Below are 27,753 nucleotides of genomic sequence, written 5' to 3' on the forward strand. Positions count from 1 at the left end.
CAGCCAAGAGGCGGGTCCAGGGTCTCCCAGAAGCCAGCGACTTCAGTCCAAACGTCCCCTGAACCCGCGGAGATTCCACATCAGGACCAGGCTCCCCCACGTCCAGACCCCACATTCCCGTCAGTGTGTCCCAGGGAGCACGGAGGGACCGCCACACTGCATTTCATGGGGCGACCGCCATCAACACCCCTACACACACGGAACCCCACACTGCCCTAAAGTCTGAAAGGCGGACACGCAATCGAGGTTTTAGAGGAATTTATACAAAAGTCCTGAAACCACAAGGTTCTTACCACCTGAAAACCAGCTCCATGACAGACAAATTAGACACTTGTGAGTTTGCTGGAATTTGCTTTAAAAATAACAAGGCTGGTCCAAGATCTTAGAAGAAAATTATATTCTTTTAAAGAAAATGAAAATATCCTCAAGGGAAAAACTTAATTTAAGTCAAATCCTGTCCTTTTGTCTTGGAACCCCGTGCCCCGCGCGCAAACACAGGCTTTCCTGCAGCGCGGCCAGGGCGCCCCCGTCGTCGCTCCTGAGCAATACCCGGGGCTGCAGCCGCACGGGGTATTTTCCCGGGCTGAGCAGGGGAGTGGGGGGTGGGGGGCGCCAAGCCAGGAGCCCTGGAAGAGGGAGCAGGGCAGCAAGTGGGGCCGCAAACACCCATCAAAGTCCCCAGGACCAATTCCCACAGTGACCACGTGGCCACAGGCAGTGCCTTTTGCAGGCCCGCTCCCCAAGGGTGTCATTCCTCACCCCCTCCCGGGACCCCACCTAAGCCAGGCACCCTCCCACCCACCAGCAGGCACTGCGCTAGGAGATGCAGGAACACCCATGTCCCTGCCAGCCCCGCCTTCCAGACCACACCCTGCGTGGGAGCGCGCTTTGCGGGGGGTGGGGGGGTGTCCCCAGGTCCCTGAACAACGGACAGCAGCTCCCGCCCAGGAATGCAGCCGGGTCACCTCTCGCCCCTGACCAGGGCTGGGGCCCTCCAGCCTGGTGACCCACGGCCTACTCTGAGGCTGCAGGGCGCGGGGGCCTCCAAGTGGAAAGATGGTGATGGGGTGAGTGGGAGGCAGGGCCCGCAGGGAAGTGACTTGAGCAGGCACAGACGGTGAATAAATAGAAGCTTCCACGCGGGGGTCCGGCCCCTGCAGACAGCAGCTCGGTGGGAAAGTGGGATTAGAGGGAGCTCCCCCGACACTGACCGGGGCCACCCACGCAGGCCCTCCCTCCACACCCACACCCACCCCGGCCCTGGGACGGGTTTTCCCCTGCTCAGAGCTCAGTGACGTGCACAGTGGGTGAGGGAACAGGCCCAGGTTGGAGGCGCCGCAGGTGGCAACGACGACACAGCAGGTGGCCCGCCAGGGGGTAGCAGCGGCGTCCCTCCTCCCCGCTCAGCTGCAGCCCGCAGTCCTAGGGAAGAACACAGCCCCCCAGCCCCAGAGTCAGCAGACAAGCGCACATCAGAAGTCACGAGGCGGGACGGGGAGGACCGAGGGGCGGGGCAGAGCCGCAGGGGACCGCATAACAACATAAAGACTCTTCCGCCCGGCACAGGCGCTCACACCTGCAATCCCAGCACTTTGGGAGGCTGAGGCGGCTGGATCACCGCCTCGGTCAGGAGTTCGAGACCAGCCTAGCCAACATGGTGAAACCCTGTCTCTACTAAAAATACAAAATTAGCCGAGCATAGTGGCACATGCCTGTAATCCCAGCTACTTGGGAGGCTGAGGCTGAAGAATCGCTTGAACCCGGGAGGTGGAGGTTGCAGAGAGCAGAGGGCCTGACATTGCATTCCAGCCTGAGTGACAACAGCAAAACACTGTCTCAAAAAAAAAAAAAAAGACTCTTCTTCTGCCAGAGGGGGGATGGGAAGCCCGGTGTGGAGCACTGGGGACTGGAGCTGCCTCTTAGGCATCCAAGAGGAAGTCACTGGATATAAGTCAGACTATGGGGAGAGGACTAGGCAGTCAACGTGGGTGTCAGCATAAAAACCTGATGGTTTGGGTGTGTTTTGTTTATTCGTTTGTTGTTTATTGTTTGTTTGAGACAGGGTCTCTCACTGTCGCCCAGGCTGGAATGCAGTGTCTGGATCCCGGCTCACTGCAGCCTCGACCTCCAGGGCTCAAGTGATCCTCCCACCCCAGCCTCCTGAGTAGCTGGGACCACCAGCACACCCCGCCACACCCTGTGAATTTTGCTTATTTTTTGTAGTGATGGGGTTTCACATTGCTCAAGCTGGTCTAGAACTCCTGACCTCAAGCTATCCTTCGCCTCAGCCTCCCAAAATGCTGGGATTACAACCGCATGAGCCACTGTGCCTGGCCTGTTTTTTATTAGACAAGGTCCCACTCTGTCGCCCACGCTGGAGTGCAGTGGTGCGATCTCAGCTCACTGCAGCCTCAAACTTCTGGGCGCAAGCAATCCTCCCACCTCAGCCTCCCAAGTAGCTGGGACTACAGACACGTGCCACCAGGCCCGGATAATTTTTTGTCCCTTCTATTTTGTAGGGATGACGTCTTGCTATGCTGATCAGGCTGATCTTGAACCCTTGGCTTCATAACCATCCTCCCACCTCAGCCTCCCAAAGTGCTGGGATTGCAGGTGTGAGCCACTGCGCCCAGCCAAACGTGATGGTTTTTAAATACAAAACAGCAGACTACCTCTCCCAGGGAGTGCAGACCACTAGAAAAGAGAAGAGGGCAAGCAGCAGAACCTTCCATGAGGAGGTAGGAAGAGAAGAGGCCTGGGCAGGGGAGATTCAAGGAGAAACGAAAGTGAAGAAAATCAAAACCCGGCAGCCCCAAGGGCAAAGTGAAGCAAGTGCAGGGAGAGGAAGGAGCGGCCCTGTGCTCGAAGCTGCTGGGGGGCCCGGAAGGAAGTGTCCACCAGTTCCCGCCACACAGGGGTCCCTGGAGCAGAGCGGAGGGAGGAATGCCACCCCCAGGTGGTCTGAAGAGGCAGTGGTGAGTAGACCTGGAGACACCAGGGGAAGCAGGGGGCTGGCTTCACGTCCCTTATCTCACCGTTTTTACCTTTGCGAGCTTGGGGCTGGAATGCTGGCAGCTTTGCCCCGTTATCCAGAGCCCCTGACACCACCACCTGGCCCGCCCTGCGTGGGGAAGGGAGCTGGACTGCCGCAGGGGCACCACCTCACTCCTTTCCCTGGTCTCTCGCCTCTCCCACCACAGGCCACCGGCTGGGCCTTGCCAGTGACCGCTGCGCACCAGGCCAGGGAGGAGTGCGGGGTCCCAGAGGTATCAATCCCCATCCAGCAGCCTCATCGCAGCACAGCAGCACCACCAGCCGCCTGCCCTGCTCTGACTCTCAGCGTGGACCTTTGGCTGTGCTCGGTACTGGACAATCCCCAGGCTGCACAGTCCACAGGACAGCCCAGCAGGTAGAGGGATGCGGAGGTCCTGTTAGTGCTGGAGGGGAGCCCTGGCCCCTCTGCAGACTATCTCTGTTCCGCGTCCTCCCTCCTGGGTCCCCTGGCACGATCAGTGCTCCCATGGGGCCACTCGCCTGCACCCAGGAGACCTTGTCACCCAAGGGGATCCCTGATTGCTACTGCAGATTCCCCACTACCACTTGCTCTGCTCTTGCTGGGGCGCGGTCGCCGGCAGCCTCCTGGTTCTCCTGCCCAGGCCTCCTCGGCCTCCCTTTGTGGCCACTTTGCCTGTGTGTGTCTTTAAGTGGTGGTGCTCCTTGAGCTATCCTGACCCCCACTCCTTCTTTTCCAACTCACCCTGGAAGACCCCATATGCTCCCTGGCTTCAGCTGCCGTCCCTGCGTCCATCACGGGACCCTTGCTTCCCGCCAGAACAGAGGAACAGAAATTGGATTTCCCCTCCCACCTTCAACAACAAGAACAACAGGCTAAAGAGATGACAGTGACTCTCAGACCCCGGACAACAGACCAGGGAGGCCCATCATCTCTCAGAGAGGGGAAACCCAGCAGGTACACCCCACACTGCCCGACTGACCACCTGGAGACTGCTCTGGCTGCCCAGGGGAGCCCCGTGGTCTCCTTGAGTTGAGAATCTGGGGAGGCCAAGGCAACTGGAATTCCCAGGGCCAAGATTCAGAGAAGAAGGTCTGGTGCGCTGGCTCACGCCTGTAACCCCAGCACTTTGGGAGGCCAAGGTGGGTGGATCGCTTGAAGTCAGGAGCTTGAAACCAGCCAGCACAGCCAACGTGGTAAAACCCTGACTCTACTAAAAACACAAAAACTAGCTGGGCATGGTGGCGGGCGCCTGTAGTCCCAACTACTCGGGAGGGTGAGGCAGGAGAATTGCTTGAACCCAGGAGGCAGAGCTTGCAGTGAGCTGAGATGGCGCCACTGCACTCCAGCCTGGGCAACAGAGTGAGACTCGTTTAAAAAAAAAAGAAAAAGATTCAGAGGAGAGAGCGCCACACATCAGTGACCCCAAATTCCCACAGCTGTCAGCAGGGTCGTTGAACCCCCGCCCACTTACAGGTCTACTGGACATCTCCAGCTACCAAAAATGAGAGAGTCTCATCCCCTCTTCCCCCGCCCTCACTCTTTGCCGGGGTTCTCATGAATACCTCCCAATCCCCAACCCTCAACCCCCCACATCCAGACACTCGCCAAATCCAGTCCTTTCTATGGCCTGACCATCACTTCCCTGAACCCGGGCCCCCAACCCTGACCCCTCCAGCTGCTCAGGGAGCACCTACCTTCACTCCCTCCCCCAATTCACTCTCTGCAGGGCAGGAATCGGATAGATAGAATGGGGTAGACGCCATAAAATAGGTGAGGCCATCGCGGTGGCTCACGTTGTGGTCCCAGCACTTCGGGAGGCCAAGGCAGGTGGATCGCTTGAGCCCAGGAGTTTAAGACAAGCCTGAGTAACATGATGAAACCCCATCTCTAACTAAAAATAACAAAATTAGCTGAATCTGATGGCGCAAGCCTGTGGTGGTAACCACTCAGGAGGCTGAGGTAAGAAGATAGTTTGAGCCCAGGAGGTTGAGGCTCCAGTCTGGGCAACAGAGTGAGATCTTGTCTCCAATATATATAAACAACAAAAAAATTTTTTTTTTGAGACAGAGTCTCACTCTTGTTGCCCCGGCTGGAGTGCAATGGCATGATCTTGGCTCACTGGAACCTCCGCCTCCTGGGTTCAAGTGATTCTCCTACCTCAGCCTCCAGAGTAGCTGGGACTACAGGCGCCTGCCACCACGCCTGGCTAATTTTTGTATTTTTGGTAGAGACAGGGTTTCTTTTTTTTTTTTTTTGAGACAAGAGTCTCGCTCTGTCGCCCAGGCTGGAGTGTAGTGGCCGGATCTCAGCTCACGGCAAGCTCCGCCTCCCGGGTTCACGCCATTCTCCTGCCTCAGCCTCCCGAGTAGCTGAGACTACAGGCGCCTGCCACCTCGCCCGGCTAGTTTTTTGTATTTTTTAGTAGAGACGGGGTTTCACCGTGTTAGCCAGGATGGTCTCGATCTCCTGACCTCGTGATCCACCCGTCTTGGCCTCCCAAAGTGCTGGGATTACAGGCTTGAGCCACCGCGCCCGGCCGAGACAGGGTTTCACCATGTTGGCCAGGCTGGTCTCAAACTCCTGATCTCAGGTGATCCGCCCACCTCGGCCTCCCAAAGTGCTGGGATTATAGGTGTGAACCACCACACCCAGCAAAGCTAAAATTTTGATAAGGTGAGCCCACAGAACACCCGGAGAGGAGAGCCACGTGGAAGGAGGCCCACCCCAGCTGCCAGCCTCCTGGGGGCCCAGGCTCACCTCACAGTGGTAACATGCCACATGGTAGTCTCTGTCCATGGACACCACACGGATGGTTGTCTCACAGCCCTGGAGGAAGAGACAGAGTTCACACATGATGAGCATGCGGGGACTGGAGGCAAAATGCAGGAGTGTACACTCCCACACACCATGCTCCTGTCCCGGCTGAGGTGCATGCCCGCCCCAGGGAGCACAGCCACGATGCTTCTGTGGGGCGGGACAGGCACCAGCAGGTGCATACACACAGACACACATGGGCCTCAGACATCCTCTGCGGCCACAGCCCGCAGCACACACAAAGGCCCACAAGAGGGTCATGTGGGTGTCAATGGGTGTGGACATTATTTTCACCTCATTGCTTCTTTTTTTCTTTTTTCTTTTTTTTTATTGAGACAGTCTTGCTTTGTTGCCCAGGCTAGAGTGCAGTGGCACGATCTCAGCTCACTGCCAGTTCTACCTCCCAGGTTCACGCCATTCTCCTGCCTCAGCCTCCCGAGTAGCTGGGACTACAGGCACCCGTCACCACACCCGGCTAATTTTTTATTTCTTTGTAGAGATGGGGTCTCACTAGGTGGCCCAGGCTGGTCTCAAACTCCTGGCTTCAAGCAATCATCCCACCTCGCCCTCCCAAAGTGCTGGATTACAGGCGTGGGCCCCTGTGCCTGGCCTGTTTTCACTTCCTTGGAGTCTTGAAAGGGCACTGCCAGTTCTGCTTCGCCGGGCACACCAGCCTGGGACAGAGCCAGCACTGTAGGAAGACCCCAGGCCAGAAGAGCTGCAGCACCCACGGGGGGCTCCCACACAGACCACGTCCATCTCTCATCTGCCCCCCCAGCACCCCACCTCAGCCTGCAGAGCTGAGAAGACCCAGGGAACAGCCCTTCCGTCAATGGAGAGTGGAGCGGAGGCTGGCAGTGGGGCAGCCAAGCAGCAGCGGCCACCACTTTCATCCACCTCATGCCAGGAGACAGCTATACCCTACGTGCACAAGCACGACACACACCCCTCAGTCCTGAAGGACCTGCAGAGAAGCACCTGCTCATCCCTCCCACTGTGGCCCAAGACCTGGGCTAGACTCAGGCTGGACAGGGCAGCAGCCGGCTGGGCCAGGCACCTGATCATCTCTGGGTGAGTGGCTCCTACCTGTGCAGGGAGGATAGGACGGGCACAGGAGGCGCATTTTGGTGCAAAAACCCTAGAGAAATAAAGGAAACCAGAAGTGATCAGCTGAGTGACCAGAGGCCAAGGGCACAAGGACAGGGGCACCCACAGGAATCCCCTGATGTGGCCCAAGAGGCCCTCTCTCCCTGTGTGCACACCTCGGGGCAGACAAGGAACAGCTTCCGCCATGCCTTCCCGTACTGGCCTCTTCATTTTTTTTTTTTAATAAATAGAAATGGGGTCTCGCTATGTTGCCCAGGCTAGTCTCAAACTCCTGGGTTGAAGCAATCCCCAACCTTGGCCTCCCAAAGTGCTGGGATTACAGGCATGAGCCACCACGCCCGGTCCTGGCCTCTTATCTGACTGCCCATTTCATCTCCACCCAATCACCTCCTCCAGGATGGCTTCAGGTTCTGCTCTGCCATCCACCCCCATGTTTCCTGTGAGTTCCCTTCTCCTTAATGTCCAGGTCTGGGGCACCGCTAGCTACGACCACTGTGAGACCCGACTTCACTCTGAGTACCAGGGACCTCTGCCCAGGACTCCAATCCCATGCAAGGCCCTGCTCAGAACCAGAGCTCCCGGGAACCTGGAGTCTGGTGGGAGGGAAACAGATCGAGGGATCAGACCTTGAGCGGGAGGGAGGGGGGCTGCCGTCCCCAATCCCCTGCCCCAGCCGGAAGAGGCCTGGCCTGGCAGGGGATGGAGGGGAGGAGCGGGAGAGACGGTAGATACTGCAGCCAGGAGGGTCCCCTGTGCCAGGAGTAGAGAAGCACACAGGCTACGACAGGGAGAGAAGAGGAAAGGAAAAGACAGCTGGTGGTCGGACCACCAGGAGAGGGGATGCAGGCAGGACGGGAGAGGGGATGCAGGCAGAGACGGGAGAGGGGATGCAGGCAGAGACGGGAGAGGGGATGCAGGCAGAGACACATGCCTTACCCAAGCCTGGGTGCACAAGGGGAGGCAGAAGGCAAAAGGCCAAGAATGAAGGGCAGTCAGTCCGGTGGGAAAAATGCTTCCAGGGGAGCCAGAGAGGACAGCCCGAGTCCCGCCTGCGCCACAGTGCCAGCCACTCACGTGTGATAGTCTCGCACGCAGTAGATGTTGTTCTCCACGTCCACGGTGAAGGGAACCCCGTCCAGGCATTCATTGCACACGGAGCACCGGAAGCAGCCTGGGTGGTAGGACTTGCCCAGGGCCTGCAGGATCTGCGGGCAGGGCACTGAGGGGTCAGCACGGGCAGGAAGCTCAGCGCCACCCCGGGAGAGGCTCTGGCTCTGAACCCCTGGCAGGTCTGGAGCAGGGGAGAAGGTGGGGTCCTTAGATTCCACCCATGTCAGAAGGGCTCCAGGAGGCTGGGGCAGGAGCTCACCATCTCCATGATGAGATGTCCACACACGCTGCACTTGTCGGCCGTCTGCTGGAACCCGGAGTACTGGGAGGGGACACAGGATCCAGGACACGTTGTGTGACAAAGGGGCACTCGTGGCCCAGTTAACACCTGCCTCCTGGCCTCAGGTCTCCACTCGAGTCAGAATGAGGATCGCTGCCCCAGTTCCCACCCCTGGCACCGCCGGGGCACAGCTTGGACTCACCAGGAAGTCCTCCTGGCAGTACACTTTCTCGCCCACGTTGTAGAACGCCTTCCCACGGAGTCGTCTCCCTGCAAGGACAAGGGTTGAGAGGGGTCCCTGGAATGCTGGAGACCAGGGATGGAGCCGCACTTCCAGCTCTCAGCACCCTCCTCCAACAGATGAGACACTCGGTTGTGGGTGGTTTTCTAGGTTGTTATTGTTATAATAACAAAATTTTAGAAAAAAATTAAAGAGAACATATTGTCGATAGAATTACTGCAAATGGGCCGGGCGCGGTGGCTCAAGCCTGTAATCCCAGCACTTTGGGAGGCCGAGACGGGCGGATCACGAGGTCAGGAGATCGAGACCATCCTGGCTAACACGGTGAAACCCCGTCTCTACTAAAAAATACAAAAAACTAGCCAGGCGAGGTGGCGGGCGCCTGTAGTCCCAGCTACTCGGGAGGCTGAGGCAGGAGAATGGCGGGAACCCGGGAGGCGGAGCTTGCAGTGAGCTGAGATCTGGCCACTGCACTCCAGCCTGGGCAAGAGAGCCAGACTCCGCCTCAAAAAAAAAAAAAAAAAAAAGAATTACTGCAAATGGTTGCCAAACCAAATATATGAAGAAATATTTTACTAATGTAAATACACGTGTTGGTTAACAAACACATTCACTTTAAGATCAGTTGAACTCAGAGCAAATTTTCGAGAATGAATCTTTTTTTTTTTTTTTTTTTTTTTTGAGACAGAGTCTCACTGCGTTGCCCAGGCTGGAGCGCAGTGGCACGATCTTGGCTTATTGCAGCCTCCGACTCCTGGGTTCAAGCGATTCTCCTGACTCAGTCTCCCAAGTAGCTGGGACTACAGGTGCCCACCACCATGCCCGGCTAATTTTTGTATTTTTAGTAGAGACGGGGTTTCACTATGTTAGCCAGGATGGTTTTTGTTTTTTTTTTTTTAAGACAGGGTCTCGCCTGTCACCTAGGCTGGAGTGCAGTGGCACAATCATGGCTCACTGCAGCCTCAACCTCCCGAGCTCAAGCAATCCTCCTGCCTTAGCCTCCCAAGTATCTGGGACTACAGGCACACACCACTACTCTCGGCTAATTTTTTTATTTTTTGGTAGAGATGGGGTTTCGTCATGTTGCCCGGGCTGGTCTCAAACTCAAATGATCTGCCCACCTCAGCCTCCCAAAGTGCTGGGATTACAGGTGCGAGCCACCGAGCCCAGCCAGAATAATCCTGCTAATCCATGAACATGAGCAGTACAACTTGCACCAGGAGAAGGACCCCAAAAAGAAAGAGGTGTCCTTGTCAAAGCAACAGCCACAGCGGACCCAGTAACATGCTGTTAGAGGTAGTCCCATCAGAGACAGAAGAAACTGATAATACCCAGCTAGGAACAGGAGGGAACTTCCTCATCCAATGAATGGCATCTATGAAAAACCCCCAGCTAACATCGGCACAGTGGTGAAATATTAAATGCCTTTCCCTTAAGATTCAACATTGTACCAGAGGTTCCAGACAGTGCAATAATAACAGTGAGAAAAAAAATGAAAGGCACAAAGACTAGAAAACAAGAGGTAAAATGATCGTTAATCACAGATGACATGATTGTATTATGCTGAAAATCATAAATAATCTATTTTAAAAAAACACAAGAGTAAGCAAATTTCACAAAGTTGTAGAAGGCCAGCATATGAAAACCTAATGCTTTTTTTTTTTTTTTTTTTTGAGATGGAGTCTCACTCTGTCACCCAGGTTGGAACGCAGTGGCACCATCTCGGCTCACTGCAAGCTCCGCCTCCTGGGTTCACGCCATTCTCCTGCCTCAGCCTCCCGAGTAGCTAGTACTACAGGGGCCCACCACCACGCCTGGCTAATTTTTTGTTTTGTTTTTGTTTTTGTTTTTAGTAGAGACGGGGTTTCACGGTGTTATCCAGGATGATCTCGATCTCCTGACCTCGTGATCCACCCGCCTCTGCCTCCCAAAGTGCTGGGATTACAGGCGTGAGCCACCGCACCCAGCCTATCCAATGCATTTTTATATTCTAGCAACAAACAATTGGAAAATAAACTCACAAGTTTTGTTTTGTTTTGTTTTGTTTTTTGAGATAAGGTCTCACTGTCACCTGGGGGCTGGAGTGCAGTGGTGCAGTCATAGCTCACTGCAGCTCTGACCTCCAGGACTTAAGCGATCCACCCATCTCAGCTCCCTGACTAGCTGGGACTATAGGCACACACTACCATACCCAGCTACTTTTTCTTTTCTTTTACTTTTTTCTTTCTTTCTTTTTTTTGCTACAGAGTTTAGCTCTTGTTGCCCAGGTGAGGTGGCTCACACCTCTAATCCCAGCACTGTGGGAGGCTGAGGCAGGCGGATCACGACGTCAGGAGAGAGAGACCATCCTGGCCAACATGTGAAATCCCGTCTCACTAAAAAAATACAGAAATTAGCTGGGAGCGGTGGCGCGTGCCTGTAAGCCCAGCTACTCGGGAGGCTGAGGCAGGAGAATCACTTGAACCAGGGAGACGGAGGTTGCAGTGAGCTGAGATTACACCACTACACTCCAGCCTGGCAACAGAGTGAGACTCTGTCTCAAAAAAAAAAAAAAAGGAAAGAAAAAAAGAAAAAAAATTAAAATTATAAAATGTGCAAATAAATAAAAGATGTCTGATTAAGGCAAGGTCTGGAAGAACAGTGGGCAAATCAAGAGTGGAGATTTCTTAGGGTGGTTAGATTATAGTTTCTTTTTTTCTTTTTGTAACTTTGTCTAGGTTAAACTATAACACTTAGAGTTTATGTTGGGTGTAAAATTGTGACCAAAAATAAATTGTAGGCCAGGCACGGTGGCTCACACCTGCATGCCTGGCACTTTGAGAGGCCGAGGTAGGCGGATCACTTGAGCTCAAGAGTTTGAGACCAGCCTGGCCAAGATGGTAAAACCCCATCTCTACCTAAAAATACAAAAAAAAAAAAAAAAAAATTAGCCGAGCATGGTGGCGTATGTGCCTGTAATCCCAGCTACTCAGGAGGCTGAGGCAGGAAAATCTCTTGAACCCAGGAGGCAGAAGCTGCAGTGAGCCGAGATCACTCCATTGCATTCCAGCCTGGGCAACAGAGTAAGACTCTGTCTCAACAACAACAAAAATAGATTGAGGGAAAAAGAAATATTAGTCATATGTCCAGACAGGCAGAAGGTCCTTCATGGGATTCCGATGCTGCTTCCAGGCAGCTGGGTGACATCAGTGCCCTGCGTGGCACAGAGGCTCCACAGCTGACGACCAGGGGGCAGCCCTGTCCTACCGCCAGCAAAAGGCTCCTCAGCGGTCCCATGCCTCCTCCCCAGACAGAGTCCTCCACAGCCCCGCCTGGGCCAGAGCCGGGTGGTCCATCTGCCTGGACTCAGGTGCAACGGGGTTTGAGGGGAATGGGGGTGACGTGGCGGGTCCCCTTCACAGAGCTACCCGGGGCACGAGGTTACCTACCACACGAGTCGCAGGTGAAGCAGTCGGTGTGATAAAGACTCCCCATTGCCTGGCACGCCTGCTGGGCTCCGTAGATGCCAAGCCCACACTTGATGCAAATGCCTAGGAGAGGAGAGGCAGGAGAGAGCAAGAGTTAGCACAACAGCCTATACCACCCAATGGACACCAGGGGTTAGCGCCACAGCCTACACCACACCAACGGACTCCCTGTCTTGACACCGCCCACCCGCGTGACCTTGGGGATGCTAACTTTCCTAGGCCAACATCACTCGATTACTGATGACTGACATGGGCACCATCAGAGTGGCCACGACCCAGGGATTGCCGCTGCTGCTGTCTGAGGATTCAAGGGCTTGGCCAAGCACCCAGTGCAGAGTCGGAGCTAATCAAAGCTGTCCATCACAACTGTTCTGATAGATTCTTCTGGTTTTTGATTTATAAATAGGGACAGAGTCTCACTATGTTGCCCAGGCTGGTCTCAAACTCCTGGGTTAAAGCAATCCTCCTGCCTTGGCCTCCAAACGTGCTGGGATTACAGGCATGAACCACTGCACCCAACCAGTTTTAGGCTTTTTTAATTTTTTTGGAGGGGAGGGAGACAGGAGTTCGCTCTGTCCCACAGGCTGGAGTGCAGTGGTGCAATCACAGCTCACTGCAGCCTCAACCTCCTAGGCTCAAGCAGTCCTCCGGCCTCAGCCTCCCAAGTAGGTGGGACTTCCAGCACATGCCATCACACACGGCTAATTTTCTTTTTCTTTTGTGGAGACAGGGTCTTGCTATGTTGCCCAGTTGCCCAGGATGCGCTCAAGCAATTCCTGGGCTCAAGCAATCCTCCTGCCTGGACTTCCCAAAGTGCTGCAATTACAAGCGTGGGCCACCATACCCAGCCTATCATGGTATCTTTATACCTAGACAGTTGTTTTTAGCCCTTTCACCCATGGCCTGCTCTTGGACTGAGGGAGAATCCTTCCTACTGTTTGTGAACCAAATCCTGTTCTTCAACATGTTTTGTGACCCAGACACAATAATGAAGACCACACGGGCACTCCAGGCAGTCACCAGCCCTCTGCAGCCACTCTGTCCTCCTCTGTACCCCACGGTCCACTTATTCTCTTGGTCAGTCGGCACACAGATGAGTCACATGCCCCTAAGATCAGGTACCACTCAGTCTGCAATGCACCCGGTCCCTACCCTCAAGAATCCTGCATCGAGTGGAGGAGGGCAAATAACGTCAGGCAGAGACGAGTGCTACAGCAAAAAATAAGGCTGATCAACAAAATGCTTGGATGCAAGATTTCTTTTTTTTTTTTTTAAGATGGAGTCTCACTCTGTCACCCAGGCTGGAATGCAGTGGCACAATCTCGGCTCACTGCAACCTCCACCTCCCAGGTTCAAGCGATTCTCCTGCCTCAGTCTCCCGAGTAGCTGAGATTACAGGCGCCCGCCACCACACCTGGCTAATTTTTTTTTTATTTTTAGTAGAGACAGGGTTTTACCATGTTGGCCAGGCTGGTCATGAACTCCTGACCTCAGGTGACTCACCTGCTTTGGCCTCCCAAAGTGCTGGAATTATGGGTGTGAGCCACTGCTCCGGGCCTTTTTTTTTTTTTTAAAGACAGAGTCTCACTCTGTTGCCCAGGCTGGAGTGCAGTGGTGCAATCATGGCTCACTGCAGCCTTGACATCCTGGGCTCAAGAGATCCTCCCACCTCGGCCTCCAAGAAGCTGAGACCACAGGCAAATACTGCTATACCCGGCCAAGGATGTGTGATTTTTAAACTGGGGATTCACAGAAGCCTCACTCACAAGGTGATATTTGAGCAAAGGCCTGAAGGAAATAAGGAAGGGGGCTGGGTGCAGTGGCTCACGCCTGTAATCCCAGCACTTTGGGAGGCCGAAGCGGGAGGATCACTTGAGCCCAAGAGTTCTAGACCAGCCTGGGTAACACAGTAAGACCTTCATCTCTACAAAAAATTTTAAAACTATCCAGGCATGATGGCGTGCACCTGTGGTCCCAGTTACTCAGGAGTCTGAGGCAGGAGGATCGCTTGAGCCTGGGACTTTGAGGCTGCAGTGAGCTCTGATCATGCCACTGCACTCCAGCCTGGGTGACAGAGTGAGATGTCTCCAAAAGAAGAAGAAGCCGGACGCAGTGGCTCATGCCTGTAATCCCAGCACTTTGGGAGGCCGAGGCGGGTGGATCACGAGGTCAGGAGTTCAAGACCAGCCTGGCCAAGACGGTGAAACCCCATCTACTAAAAATACAAAAATTAGCTGGGCGTAGTGGCAGGTACCTGTAACCCCAGCTACTCAAGAGGCTGAGGCAGTAGAATCACTTGAACCTGGGGGTCGGAGGTTGCAGTGAGCCGAGATCGCACCACTGCACTCCAGCCTGGCCGACAGAGTGAAACTCCGGTGATTGCGCCACTGCACTCCAGCCTGGGCGACAGAGCGAGACTCTGTCTCAAAAAAAAAAAAAAAAAGAAGAAAGACATGAGAGTCGCTGCTGTGCAGGTGCCTGCGATCAGTGGATGGAATCAGGGACCACACCTGTGTACTCAGCATGCAGCGGGGAAGGTGGAAAGCAGAGGGGTGACCAGCAACCCCAGGGCCTAGCCTGGCTCCAGCCTCAGGGCACTCCCTGGCCAGCCCTCCTGGAAACCCAGACAGTAAGCAGGCAGCCCACTCATCTCATGTCCCCTTTACAGGGTCACCCAGGGTCTCCCATGCCACACAGCACATGAAGATGGCCCTCCACCTGCCCTCTGGACCGTAAATCTTCTGCCAGCTCCAGACCATGCTGCCCTCCCCCAACCCTCTTGCTTTCTCCTTACATCTCTTTCCTTACATAACCTCCTCTCCCTCCTCCACCAGCCGCCCCATTCCCTACCTTCCCTCAGTCAACAAAGAGAGCATGGCCCACACTTGGTCACCTCCTAGCCGCGCCCATCTATGGACTTTCCATTCTGATCTTGCTAGTGGGTGACACCCCCTCCTCTCTGGCGTCCAGGATGCAGCCTGCACCCAGCTTTCCAGGTCTTCATCTCCCTTCCCTGCTTTCCTGGGTACCCCCTGCTCTGCCCAGGGCCTCCCATGCTTCACTCTCACTGGGCAGAGAGAAGACCAGTCCAGATGCCTTCAGAACCAGGCAGGGGCCGGGCACAGTGGCTCACACCTGTAATCCCAGCATTTTGGGAGGCTGAGGTGGGTCGACCACTTGAGGCCAGGAGTTTGAGACCAGCCTGGCCAACATGGTGAAACCTTGTCTCTACTAAAAATATAAAAATTAGCCAGGCGTGGTGGTGCACACCGTAATCCCAGCTGCCTGGGAGGCTGAGGTGGGAGAATGGCTTGAATCTGGGAGGCAGAGGTTGCAGTGAGATCATACCACTGCACTCCAGCCTGGGTGACAGAGCAAGACTCCGTCTCAAAAAAAAAAAAAAGCAGGCAGGGACCAGGCTTGGTGGCTCATGCCTGCAATCTCAGCACTTTGGGAGTCTGAGACAGGAGGATCACTTGAGGTCAGGAGTTCAGGCTGCAGTGAGCTGTGATCGCACCACTGCACTCCAGCCTGGGCAACAGAGCTAGATCCTGTCTCTAAAAAAAAAAAAAAAAATTAAAAAAAAAAAAGAAACAAAGGGAAAGGGCCAATGAAAAGAGGAGAACTGAAGGTGCAGGAGGTGTAGGTTGGTGATGGAAGGACCCTTGTCCTCTCAGACGGCAGGAGAGTGAGACCCACATGGACTGGAGCACCTACAGGGGAGCAGCAGGATGCTGGTGGAGACAGACTGCAACTGCTGACCTCAAGATTCCAAGCGAAGTTGGAAGCAAACATAGGGGTCCCAGGAGGGAGGAAGGTTGTTGAGAGAATAAGAGAGGAAACCGACAAAGGCGGCTGGGCATGGTGGCTCACGCCTGTAATTCCAGCTCTTTGGGAGGTCGAGGCAGATGGATCACCTGACGTCGGGAGTTCAAGACCAGACTGGCCAATATGGTGAAACCCCGTCTCTATTAAAAATACAAAAAATTAGCCAGGCGTGGTGGCGGGTGCCTGTAATCCCAGCTACTTGGAAGGCTGAGCCAGGAGGATCGCTTGAACCCGGGAGGCGGAGGTTGCTGCGAGCTGAGATCTCGCCATTGCGCTCTAGCCTGGGCAACAAGAGCGAAACTCTGTCTCAAAGAAAAAAAAAAAAAAAAAAAAAAAAACTGACAAAGGCTTAGGGTGTCAGTGGTGCCAGGAAGACCTGTGTGGTGAGGACAACAAACCTCTCACGGTCCTGAGGGCTTCCTCAGAGCCCTTCCCAGCCTGGTATACTGGCCGCAGAGGGGGTCGAAGCATGGGCCCAGAGTTGGGGTTCTGCTGGGCAGACGGCGATTACAGGAATGAGAGGAACTGCTGAGAAGCAGGCTGGGGTTACCACTACGGACTGCTGGAGTGAAGGGGAAACAGGGTGTGGCCCTGAGAGTGGGTGGCTGAAGAGAAGGCAGGGAGGTCACCAAAGTTGAAGAGGTTCCGGAAGCCCGAGGCCGTTGGCTGGCTAGTGGCAGCGGAACTTGGGGAGGGGAGAGGGGAAAGTTCCAAAGACATCAGTGAATGGCAAAGAGCAACCAAGAGGTCAGCTGGTACCAGGGCCAAGGACAGGAAGGGATGAGGGGTTGGACAGAGGAAAAAAAAATGCTCTGGCCAGGCGTAGTGGCTCCCGCCTGTAATCCCAACACTGGGAAGCCAAGGAGGGAGGATTGCTTGAATCCAGAAGTTCAAGACCAGCCTGGGCAACAAACCAAGATCTCATCTCTACATAAAAATAAAAAAATTTAGCCGAGCATGGTGATGCGCACCTGTGGTCTCAGCTACTCAGGAGGCTGAAGCAGGAGGATCGCTTGAGCCCAGGAGTTCAAGGCTGCAATGAGCGCTGGTCTCACCACTGCACTCCAGCCTGGGTGACAGGGTGAGACCCAGTCTCTAAAAATAAATAAATAAATAAATAATTTAATTTAAAACAAAAAAGCCACACTCCGACGACAAGGTTTATCAGAGATCACTTGAGCTTACGCTACCTGCAGATTTCCTTTTGTAAACTGCTGTATTATTCTGGTTGCTCTATGAAACTGCCACATTTGTAGCTCAACAAAGTCAAATATCATCAGAACCATATAGTTCAAACAAATAGTTGCCCATATTTTTTAAAATCAGGAAAGTGGGCCGGGCATAGTGGCTCACGCCTGTAATCCCAGCGCTTTGAGAGGCCAAGATGGGTGGATCACTTGAGGTCAGGAACTCAAGACAAGCCTGGCCAACATGGTGAAACCTCATCTCTACTAAAAATACAAAAATTAGCCGGGCATGGAGATACACAGTACCTGTAATCCCAGCTACTGGGGAGGCGAAGCCAGGACAATCACTTGAACCCGGGAGGTGGAGGTTGCAAGGTTGCAGTGAGCTGAGATCGCACCAGTGCACTCCAGCCTGGGTGACAAACCGAGACTCCGTCTCAAAAAAGTTTAAAAAAATAAAGTAAACAAAATCAGGAAAGTATTACCAAATCTCAATTTCTAGCTTTTCTTGAAAACAAAATAAAAAAGGTCTATCATCACTCCTCTAACACTCTCACAGCGCTACAACAGCCTGATCTGAGCAGCTCTTTTTTTTTTTTTATTTTCTGGAGACAGAGTCTCACTCTGTCACCCAGATTGGAGTGCAGTGGCACGATCTTGGCTCACTGCAAACTCCGCCTCCCAGGTTCACGCCGTTCTCCTGCCTCAGCCTCCCAAGTAGCTGGGACTACAGGTGCCCGCTACCATGCCTAGCTAATTTTTTGTATTTTTAGTAGAGACGGGGTTTCACCGTGTTAGCCAGGATGGTCTCAATCTCCTGACCTCGTGATCCGCCCGCCTCGGCCTCCCAAAGTGCTGGGATTACAGGTGTGAGCCACCGTGCCTGGCCCTTTTTTTTTTTTTTTTTTTTAAAGACAGGATCTCTCTCTGTCACCCAGGTCAGAGTGCAATGGCACGATCATAGCTTATTGCAGCCTGGAACTCCTGGGTCCAAGTGATCCTCCCACCTCAGCCTCCCAAGTAGCTGAGAACACAGGTGGGTGCCACCATGCCCAGCTGATTTTTAAAATTTTTTGTAGAGACAAGATCTCACTATGTTGCCCACACTGGTCTTAAACTACTGGGCTCAAGCAATCCTCCCATCGCAGCCTCTCAAAGTGCTGGGATTACAGGTGTGAGCCACCACACCCGGCCTAGCAGCTCCTCCTTAGAAAACAAATGTGCTGGCTGGGCGCGGTGGCTCAAGCCTGTAATCCCAGCACTTTGGGAGGCTGAGGCGGGCGGATCACGAGGTCAGGAGATCGAGACCATCCTGGCTGACACGGTGAAACCCCGTCTCTACTAAAAAATACAAAAAACTAGCCGGCGAGGTGGCGGGCGCCTGTAGTCCCAGCTACTGGGGAGGCTGAGGCAGGAGAATGGCGTGAACCCGGGAGGTGGAGCTTGCAGTGAGCTGAGATCCGGCCACTGCACTCCAGCCTGGGCGGCAGAGCGAGATTCCGTCTCAAAAAAAAAAAAAAAAGAGAAAACAAATGTGCTACCACACCCTATCGTCTCGTACCATGTCCACATTGCCTGCCAGGGACCTCAGCCACCCCTATATCATGTAAAGATTCAGGGGTGTCTACAGAACACACCCCTACTTGGGCTCTGCAGTACACAGGGGCTGGGAAATGGGTACTCTCCCCTGCAGAGGGCACTGGGAAGCACGCCCTTCAAAAGTCAGCCCCAGCCTCTGTTCCTGGCACCTGTCTGGCTCGCGAGACGACAGCTCCTGGCACATCTCCCTGCTCCCAGGCCATCCAACAGCCGCCACAAGACCTGCCCAGCCACAAAGTCTCACTATGACCTCACAGATGGGAGGCACTCTCCGTCCCAAAGCAGGCACACCTCCTCTTAGCCCACACATGCCCTGGACCACCTGAGCCCTCTGGACTGCAACCCCTGGGGGAAGCGCGGGGCAATCCCTCATCCCACCTGGCCTCCGCTGTTCATTCTTCCCTCTCTCCGGAATGCCCCCACCTGGCCCCTCACTGACAGCCTCCTCACCCCTCAAGATCCAGTTCAGGGCCGGGTGCAGTGGCTCACGCCTGTAATCCCAACATTTTGGGAGGATGAGGCAGGCGGATCATGAGGTCAGGAGATCAAGACCATCCTGGTCAACATGGTGAAACCCCGTCTCTACAAAAAGTACAAAAATTAGCTGGGCGTGGTGGCGTATGCCTGTAATCCCAGCCACTGGGGAGGCTGAGGTGGGAGAATCGCTTGAACCAGGGAGTCGGAGGTTGCAGTGAGCCAAGATCATGCCACTGCACTCCGGCCTGGCGACAGAGCGAGATTCCATCTCAAAAAATAAATAAATAAATAAATAATATATCCAGTTTAGGGCAGCCATGAGCTACTGACACCATCGAATGCTCAAAGACACAAACCCCAGGACAGCTGCAGTCCCAGGCATGCTGACCATCCATCCACCAAGCCAGATGCTTAATACAGAAGGCAGGTTGGGAAGTTCTCTCCCCAGGCCCCGCAGTATACCTCTGCCCCACTCACAATCTCACCTGAAGAGCTGTCCCAAGAACTAGAGATCAGGGGGCCTGGGCCACACTGGGAAGTGGAGGCTGTCAGGCTGCTGGGCTTTGCAGACGCACCTGCAGCAGGATTCCTTTAGGAAACATCCTATGTCCACAGCACAGTCCGGGCGAGGGCAGCCACGTGTGACTGGCATGGTTTCCCTCTCCCCCAAAGTGGGCTTTTCTTCCCTCACACAGTTTCCCTCTCCCGCCGCTACCATCACCAAAGCCTGGGTCAGGAGGTGTCCGGTGGTACCTGGGCCACTCCACTTCCCGGTTGCTGTCCACACCCATACCGTGGCGGGGCAGACGAGGAAGCACCCCTTTCTGCTGATCACGAAGCAAGAAAGGATCAGACAGGATGAGAGCACCAAGTGTAAAGAAGAAAAGATCAGGCCGGGAGCACTGGCTCAAGCCTGTAATCCCAGCACCTTGGGAGGCCGAGGAGGGCGGATCGCTTGAGCCCAGGAGTTTAAGACCAGCCTGGGCAACATAGGGAGACTTCGTCTCTTAAAAAAAAAAAAAAAAGGAAAAAAAAGAAAGAAAGAAAAGAAAAGAAAAGAAAAAAGCTGGGCGTGGTGGTGTGCACTTGAGTCCCAGCATCTCGGGAGGCTGAAGCGAGAGGATCCCCTGAGCCTGAGAGGCGGAGGCTACAGGGAGCCGAGATCGCGCCGCTGCACTTCAGTCTGGGCGACAGAGGAAGACCCTGTCTCAAAATAAATAAATTAATTAATAATAATAATAATAAAGAAAGAAAGAATAAGAAAAAAAAAGGGAGAAGAAAAAAGTATCAGAAAATGGCTCAGTGTGCCCATGAACCTGACTTGCCGGTTAATTTAGGAACCGCGCATCAACTCACTCGGCCAGAACCCCTTGTGTGGTGGGGCACCCAGAAACAGGGCGAAGCCGTTGCTGGGGATCCAGTCGCACTCACCTGCGCTCCCCAGTCCCCGGGAGACGCACCTTCCTCGTCCCAACCCCGTGTACCGCCGCACCCCCAGCCAGTCCCGTGATCTCCTCCGCTGATCTGGCCGACTACTCAAGGCCGTCCCGGAACCCCGGACCCAATCCGCGCGCGCAGGGAACTGCCCGGCCGAGCTCGCTCACCGAAGTAGTCCCGTGCCGTGCGCGCCTCGAGCGCCCGCTCCAGCTCCCGGGTAAGTGCTTCCAGCCGCCGCTCGGCCGCGCTTGGGCCGCCCTCCCGGCCCGGGGGCAGCGGGAGCGCAGGCAGCGGGAAGGGGGCTGGCCCCGCAGGCTCCGGGGAGCGAGCGGGCGCGGGGCAGGCGCCGGGCGGGAGGAGGTCAGCATAGGCGCCGGCCGAGCCCCGGGAGCCGAGGCTGGACACGCTGGAGCGGGCGCTGCCCACCGACGGCGGCCCGGGGCCGGGGCGCGGGTCCGAGCGGCCGGAGCGCGGGCTGCCGTGGCGCTGGTCGTAGCCCAGGCTGATGCCGCTGGAACGGGCGCTGCCGCCGCCGCCGCCGCCGTCGGACCCCGCCAGGCTGGCCCGTGGGCTGCCCGCAGGCTGCGCGCTGACCTCCGGGGCCGCCGCGCGCCGGGGACCCCGCTCCCCGCGGCTCAGTCCGTCCGCCCCGGCCTCGGGGCCGCCGCCGCCCTTCCCTCTGCGGCCCACCGCGGGCGCCGCCTCGTCTCCAGGACCAGGCCGCGGTCCCCGCCGCCCCCGACCCGGAGAGCAGCCCCCGGGCTCCAGCTCCCGCAGGGCCAGCCCGGCCAGGAGCAGGGCCGCCTCGTCCGCGGCCGCCCGGGAGCGCTGCATGGCCCGGCCCGCCGGCCCTGGCGCGTCACCTCCGCCTCCGCTTCCCGCCGCCGCTCCGGCCGGGCCGCCGCATCGTCCGCCCGAAGCCCGGAGCCCGCCCCGGGACCCCTGGGCGCGGGGCGGGGCGGGGCCGGCGCCGGGCCGGGGTCGCTCCGGCGGCCACGCGTGGGCCGGGGGACGCTGCGCTCTACTCGGCAGCGCGCGCGGCGGAGGAATGTGCGCTCCCAGACGCCGGGCCGCGCCCCCTCCTCGCCGCGGCCTCGCGGGGGGCGGAGGGACTCCTTTGCGGGGGCAGGAATGCGAGGAAGGAGACGGCGCTGCGGCCTCTGGAATGTGGGGGGGAGTGGCGGCGGCCGCGCTGCGCCGGGACCTCGGAGGGGCGTGGAGGCCGAGCCAGGACGCAGGGGCGGGCGGCAGAGGCGCCGCGGGGAGAGCCCAGGGTCCGCGGGGCACCCGGGCCGTCGGGCCGCTTGGAAAAGCTCGGATTTCCGCAGGCTGAGCTGAAGGCAGCTGGCGCCATCCGGCCTGGAGAGATCCAAGCAGTCGACAGCGTTCCCCACATCCCGCCCCATCTCCTTTCCCTGCGCCGCCTCGCTCTCTGGCGCTGCAGGGCTGACCCAGCTCAGCTTGGAGCCCAAGGCGCTGCGCCTGTCCCACGCCCGGGAACACTGTGCGCCTCGCGCAGATGCGTCCCCACGACCCCCTGCCTGGCCCGGGGCCATGTGGCCGCGCACGGGCCTCTGGAGCCCCCGTCTGACTGCTGGGGAAGGCACCCAGAGCTAGGAGGGGGTTGGTTGGGGACTGGTCCTCGCGCTGGGTCGCTTTGCCCAGGTCCCCAAGGCCAGGCCAGAAGCAGGCCTCAAGCTCAGAGCCGGTCGGCGGCGAACCTCCCCTGTGGTCATCACAGGCAGTCCCCGTGAAATGTGGGGACTCCTCCCTTTTCCAGCACCTGCACCCACTGTGGTGGGTGAGGCTTCGAGGGGAGGTCCTGGAACCGGCGGAGCCATGGGGGCCACATAGGTGGGGAATTGAGAGGTGACTAGGGCTTCATGCCCAAGGACACAGCTAATATCCCTTGTACAAGTCACACGGCTATAGGGAAGAAAACCAAACCGTTATCTGTCAGGGCCTGATGGATCCAGGAAAAGTGTTGCATGAAAGAGTACTGTTTCCAGGCCTCTGCTCAGAGATTTTCGGGAAGGCGCCTACAGTGGCTCAGCGCGCAGGGAGCCCGCATCGGGAACTGTCCCAGCCAGATGGCCCAGGGCAGTGTGGCCTCAACACAACTGAGCACCCGCTGGGCCGCTGACCCCAGCACCTTCCCATAGCCTGTCGCTCTGTCCCCCAGGCTGGAGTACAGTGGTGTGATCACAGCTCACAGTGATGCCACACCCCCCCCAGTTTCGACCTCCTGGGCTCAAGCAGTCCTCCCACCTCAGCCTCCTGAGTTACTTAGGAGTACAGGCGCACACCACCACACAAAATGCTGAGATTACAGGCATGAGCCTCCTTGCGGGGTCTAGAAGCCAGCATTTGGGAGAGTAAATACCCAGGGAAGCCAGGGCATGAAAAATGGTCTACCGGCCGGGCGCGGTGGCTCACGCCTGTAATCCCAGCACTTTGGGAGGCAGAGGCGGGTGGATCACGAGGTCAGGAGATCGAGACCATCCTGGCTAACATGGTGAAACCCTGCCTCTACTAAAAATACAAAAAATTAGCCGGGCGTGGTGGCGGGCGCCTGTAGTCCCAGCTACTCGGGAGGCTGAGGCAGGAGAATGGCGTGAACTGGGGAGGCGGAGCTTGCAATGAGCCGAGATTGCGCCACTGCACTCTATTCTGGGAGACACAGCGAGACTCCGTCTCAAAAAAAAAAAAAAAAAAAAAAAAGAAAAAGAAAAAAAGAAAAATGGTCTACCTTTCTAATGAGAAAGGAAAAGCCAGTTCATGTCACATTTCACGGATTGCATTATCTACTATTTAAAAAGGACAATATTGGCAGGACTATGGTGAAACAGTTGCACATATGCTACTGGTATGAGTGCAAATTGGTATATCCTTTTGGGGAGAGCAGTTTGGTGGTGTCAACACCCGCACATACGAACACGAACACATAGAAGCAGTAATACTGCTTCTAAAAATCTGTTCAAGGGAAGTTATCCAAAATGCAGACAGTAATCCAATCACAACCGTGTTGTATAATCCCAACATCATTTAGATAATCTACAGAGGTCCCCAACCTTTTTGGCACCAAGGACTGGTTTTGTGGAAGACAATTTTTCCACAGACAGGGATGGGTAGGGTGGGAATGGTTTCAGGATGATTCAAGGGCATTATATTTATTCTGCACTTTATTTCTATTATTATTACATTGTAATATATAATGAAATAATTATACAACTCACCATACCATAGGAACAGTGGGACCCCTGAGCTTGTTTTCCTGCAACTAAATGGGGGTGATGGGAGACAGTGACAAATCATCAGGCATTAGATTCTCATAGGGAGCGCACAGCCTAGATCCCTCGCATGCGCAGTTCACAATAGGCTTCGTGCTCCTGTGAGAATAGAGGTGAAACCCAGGTGGTAATGCTCCCTCACCCTCTGCTCACCTCCTGCTGTGTGGCCCAGTTCCTAACAGGCCGTGGTATACCAGTCTGTGGCCCAGGGATTGAGCCCCTGATCTATTCTGTCCTAGGATCTCCAGCCTTCTGAAAAGATGCTCAAAGGGAGCTCTCTGCATTTAAGGGCAGCTGTTGAGCTGAGTGTGATGTAATCCCAGTGCTTTGAGAGGCCAGTATAGGAGGATCACTTAAGGCCAAGAGTTCAAGACCAGCCTGGGCAACGTAATGATATTCCATCTCTACAAAACATTAAAAATTAGCTGCTAATGGTGGCACATGCCTGTAGTCCCAGGTAGTTTGGGAGGCTGAAGTGAGAGGATGCTTGAGCCCAGGAGGTCAAGGCTACAGTGAGCAGTGATGGCATCACTGCACTTCAGCCTAGATGACAGCACAAGATTCATCTCTACAATAAAAAATAAAAAATTAAACTGCTGCGGTGATGGGCACTTGTAGTTCAGCTATTCGGGAGACAGGCGGGAGGATTACTTGAAACCAGGAGTCTGAGGTTACAGTTAGCTATAACTGTGCCACCACACTCCGGCCTGAGTGACAGAGCAAGACCCTGTCTCTACAAAAACAGTAAACAAAGGCAGTTTAATTAAACTGTTCTGGCTGGGCATGGTGGCTCACTCCTATAATCCCAGCACATTGGGAGGCTGGGACGGGCGAATCACTTGATCTCAGGAGTTCAAGACCAGCCTGGCCAACATAACGAAACCCTGTCTCTATTAAAATAAAAATACAAAAATTAGCCAGGTGTAGTGGTGCACACCTGTAATCCTAGCTACTTGGGAGGCTGAGGCACAAGAATCACTTGAACCCAGGAGGCAGAGGTTACAGTGAGCCAAGATCACACCACTGCACTCCAGCCTGAGCAACAGAGCAATACCCTGCTCCAAAATAATAATAATAATAATAATAAAATAAGTAACTGTTCTTTCCCCACCTGCCCACTTAGAGCTTTCAAGATTTAAACTATATTCACATCCAGGGTCAGCTAAAACCTGTTACTTGCTCTACTAGTAATAAATGACAACAACAAAACCCAGAAACAACCTAAAATGTTCGATATTCACCATTAGAATAGTTTAAGTACTTCCTTGAAGTGGGAAATACATTAAGCAGTTAGTTATATTCAAAAGATTTAATGAATGACTTGGGAATCAGACTATTGCGATGTTAGGTGAATTTGAAGTAGTCCTACAGAATTGTGGGGTCTCATCTCTACATTACCTAAATGTCCCCCTGACCCCATCTTCTGTCTTCTCACTCCAGGGGTATTGAGTGATCTCAACAGACTGGCTCCTTCTGACTGAGATGCACAGTCTGGGAGAAGGAAGGGGATGGGGCTCTCTCAAGGGATTTAAAGCACTGTCCATGGACTCAATGTCCAGCCCCCACTGATGCCCCCTCTGTCCTCCCCTGTTGCAGGAATGTTCGTTGTGTTCACCTCTCTCTGGGCATTTTCCTCCTGAGTCCAGTGGTGTGCTGGTAAATGTCTAACCAGTTCTCTGGGGAGGAATTGGTATAAATCAAGAGCCCTGATGTGTAGCATTTGTCAATTACCATGGTATAAATTCTCCCAGCATGGCCAATTTCAAGCTATAAATATGGGGCCACTGAACTGAGCTGGAAAGAGATGGGTATAACCAGTTCTTGCAAGCTGGGATAAGCCGGCTCTACACACCACTGCCTGAGTCCCACTGTTCCAAAGGAGGGGTTTCACTACGCTGTGGCTTCTAGTTTATCATCCTCTCAAGTTACCTGGTCTTCCCTTTGTTTAAGCAGAGACACACTTGGAGGCCGGAACAGGACATGTTCAATCTAGTCTTGTACCGTGTCCTGAACCACCATCGTCATCATCTTCCCAGAACCCAGGCGCTTACCCTACCCGGACTCTGTCCACATCATGGTGATTTTTTTTTTTTTTTTTTTTTTTGGAGACAGAGTTTCACTCTTGTTGCCCAGGCTGGAGTGCAATGGCATGATCTCAGCTCACCACCACAACCTCCACAGGAGGCTACACAACCACCGCAACCGATGCCTCCCAGATTCAAGCAATTCTCCTGCCTCAGCCTCCCAAGTAGCTGGAATTACAGGCATCCACCACCACGCCTGGCTAACTTGTGTGTGTGTGTGTGTGTGTGTGTGTGTGTATATATATATATATATATATATTTTTTTTTTTTAGTAGAGACGGGGTTTCACCATGTTGGCCAGGCTGATCTTGAACTCCTGACCTCAGGTGATCCACCCACCTTGACCTCCCAGAGTGCTGGGATTACAGGCGTGAGCCACCCTGCCTGGCCTACCATGGTGATGTTTTAAGGAGCCCCCCCATGCCCCTCCTTGTAATGTAGCTTCCATCAGACCTCCTTAATTGTCTGTACTGTATGGACCCCAGGTATTGACAGAATTCAGGGGTTTTCCTATGGAGTCCTGGGCCACTTGTCAATCAGCTGTGACTGGATAACGGGTTATAAGGGAAGGGGGATGGCAGCCAAACTCCACATGAAGTTTCTGGGACCCACACTTCTTTCTCGTTAGCCTATGACAGTTTTTACCCTTGTCTAATTTCCAGCACCAGTCTCTCACCCGAAGCACACACAGTTTTCCTGCTCAGCTCCTGGGGGCCACTCCTCCCACACACAGCACCAGGCTCAAGGTGCATGTTCTATCCTATCCACTGGGAGGGCTTTTTCCATCCCGTCTTCTCTGAGCACCCATCCTGTGTGCTGCCACGCTGCGAGGCAGCTTCCAGGAGCTCTAAGAGTCATAGAAACCAACCTCATACTAAAAAATGTAATATCAGGCTGGGCACCCAAGGGGAGTTTTCATCCCTTCTTCTCTACCAGATTGAGTTAACTTCAATCTCTCCTGGTCCTGTTACCCCTTTTAGGCCTCTCTGAGGACGCAAGAAGATTCAAAGCATTGACCGCTGAAACCATGGAAAGATTGGTTCCCTAATCTAAGAAGGCTAAGACATGATACTTGCAGCTTGCTTCCTTCCTGTTTCCGCGGGGGTTTTTGTTTGTTGTTGTTGTGTGTGTGTGTGTGTGTGTGTGTGTGTGTCTGTAACATGGTCCCACTCTGTCATCCAGGCTGGAGTGCAGTGATGCGATCATGGCTCAGCTCACTGCAGCTTTGACCTCCTGGTCTCCAGTGAGCCTCCCACCTCAGCCTCCAGGTTAGCTGGGACTACAGGCGTATGCCACCATGCCAAACTAATTTTTTTTTTTTTTTGTAGAGGTGAGGTTTCACCATGTTACCCAAATTCCTGGACTCAAGCAATCTTCCTGCCTTGACCTCCCCAAGTGCTGGGATTACAGGTGCAAACCACTGCATCTGACAAAGACCCTCTTTTCTTGTCTGGAAACCTTACCATGCATGCAGGAATGCGAATTTCTGCCCAAACTTTGTACCATGGCAAAAACCCCAGCCAATCTACAGCTCAATGGGAAGGACCTATTAGCTTTTGGTATTATTATTTTTTGAGACAGGGTCTCACTCTCTTGGCCAGGCTGCAGTGCTGTGATCATACCTCAGCCTTAACTTCCTGGCTCAAGTGATCCTCCCACCTGAACCTCTCAAGTAGCTGGGACCACAGACACATGCCACCATGTGTCTGTGGTTTTTATTTTTTGTAGTGATAGGGTCTCCCTATGTTGCCCAGGCTGGTCTTGAACTCGGGCTCATGATCCTCCTGCCTCAGCCTCCCAAGGTGCTAGGATTACA

General features: G+C 54.6%; 1 protein-coding gene across 1 annotated transcript; it reads right to left on the reverse strand.

Moving 5' to 3' along the window:
- Positions 1-243: 243 nt before the first annotated feature.
- On the reverse strand, positions 244-21,397 carry WTIP (WT1 interacting protein). The gene is made up of 8 exons (XM_031659667.1): positions 20,731-21,397; positions 11,997-12,098; positions 8,530-8,597; positions 8,307-8,369; positions 8,012-8,142; positions 6,917-6,968; positions 5,774-5,842; positions 244-1,422 (listed from the first exon to the last, which is right to left on the reverse strand). Exons 1-8 carry the CDS (start codon positions 21,395-21,397, stop codon positions 1,282-1,284), a joined length of 1,293 nt encoding a protein of 430 aa, XP_031515527.1. The 3' UTR covers positions 244-1,281.
- Positions 21,398-27,753: the final 6,356 nt, after the last annotated feature.

Source organism: Papio anubis, chromosome 20 (assembly GCF_008728515.1).
Source record: "Papio anubis isolate 15944 chromosome 20, Panubis1.0, whole genome shotgun sequence".
In the NCBI taxonomy this organism is placed as follows: domain Eukaryota; kingdom Metazoa; phylum Chordata; class Mammalia; order Primates; family Cercopithecidae; genus Papio; species Papio anubis.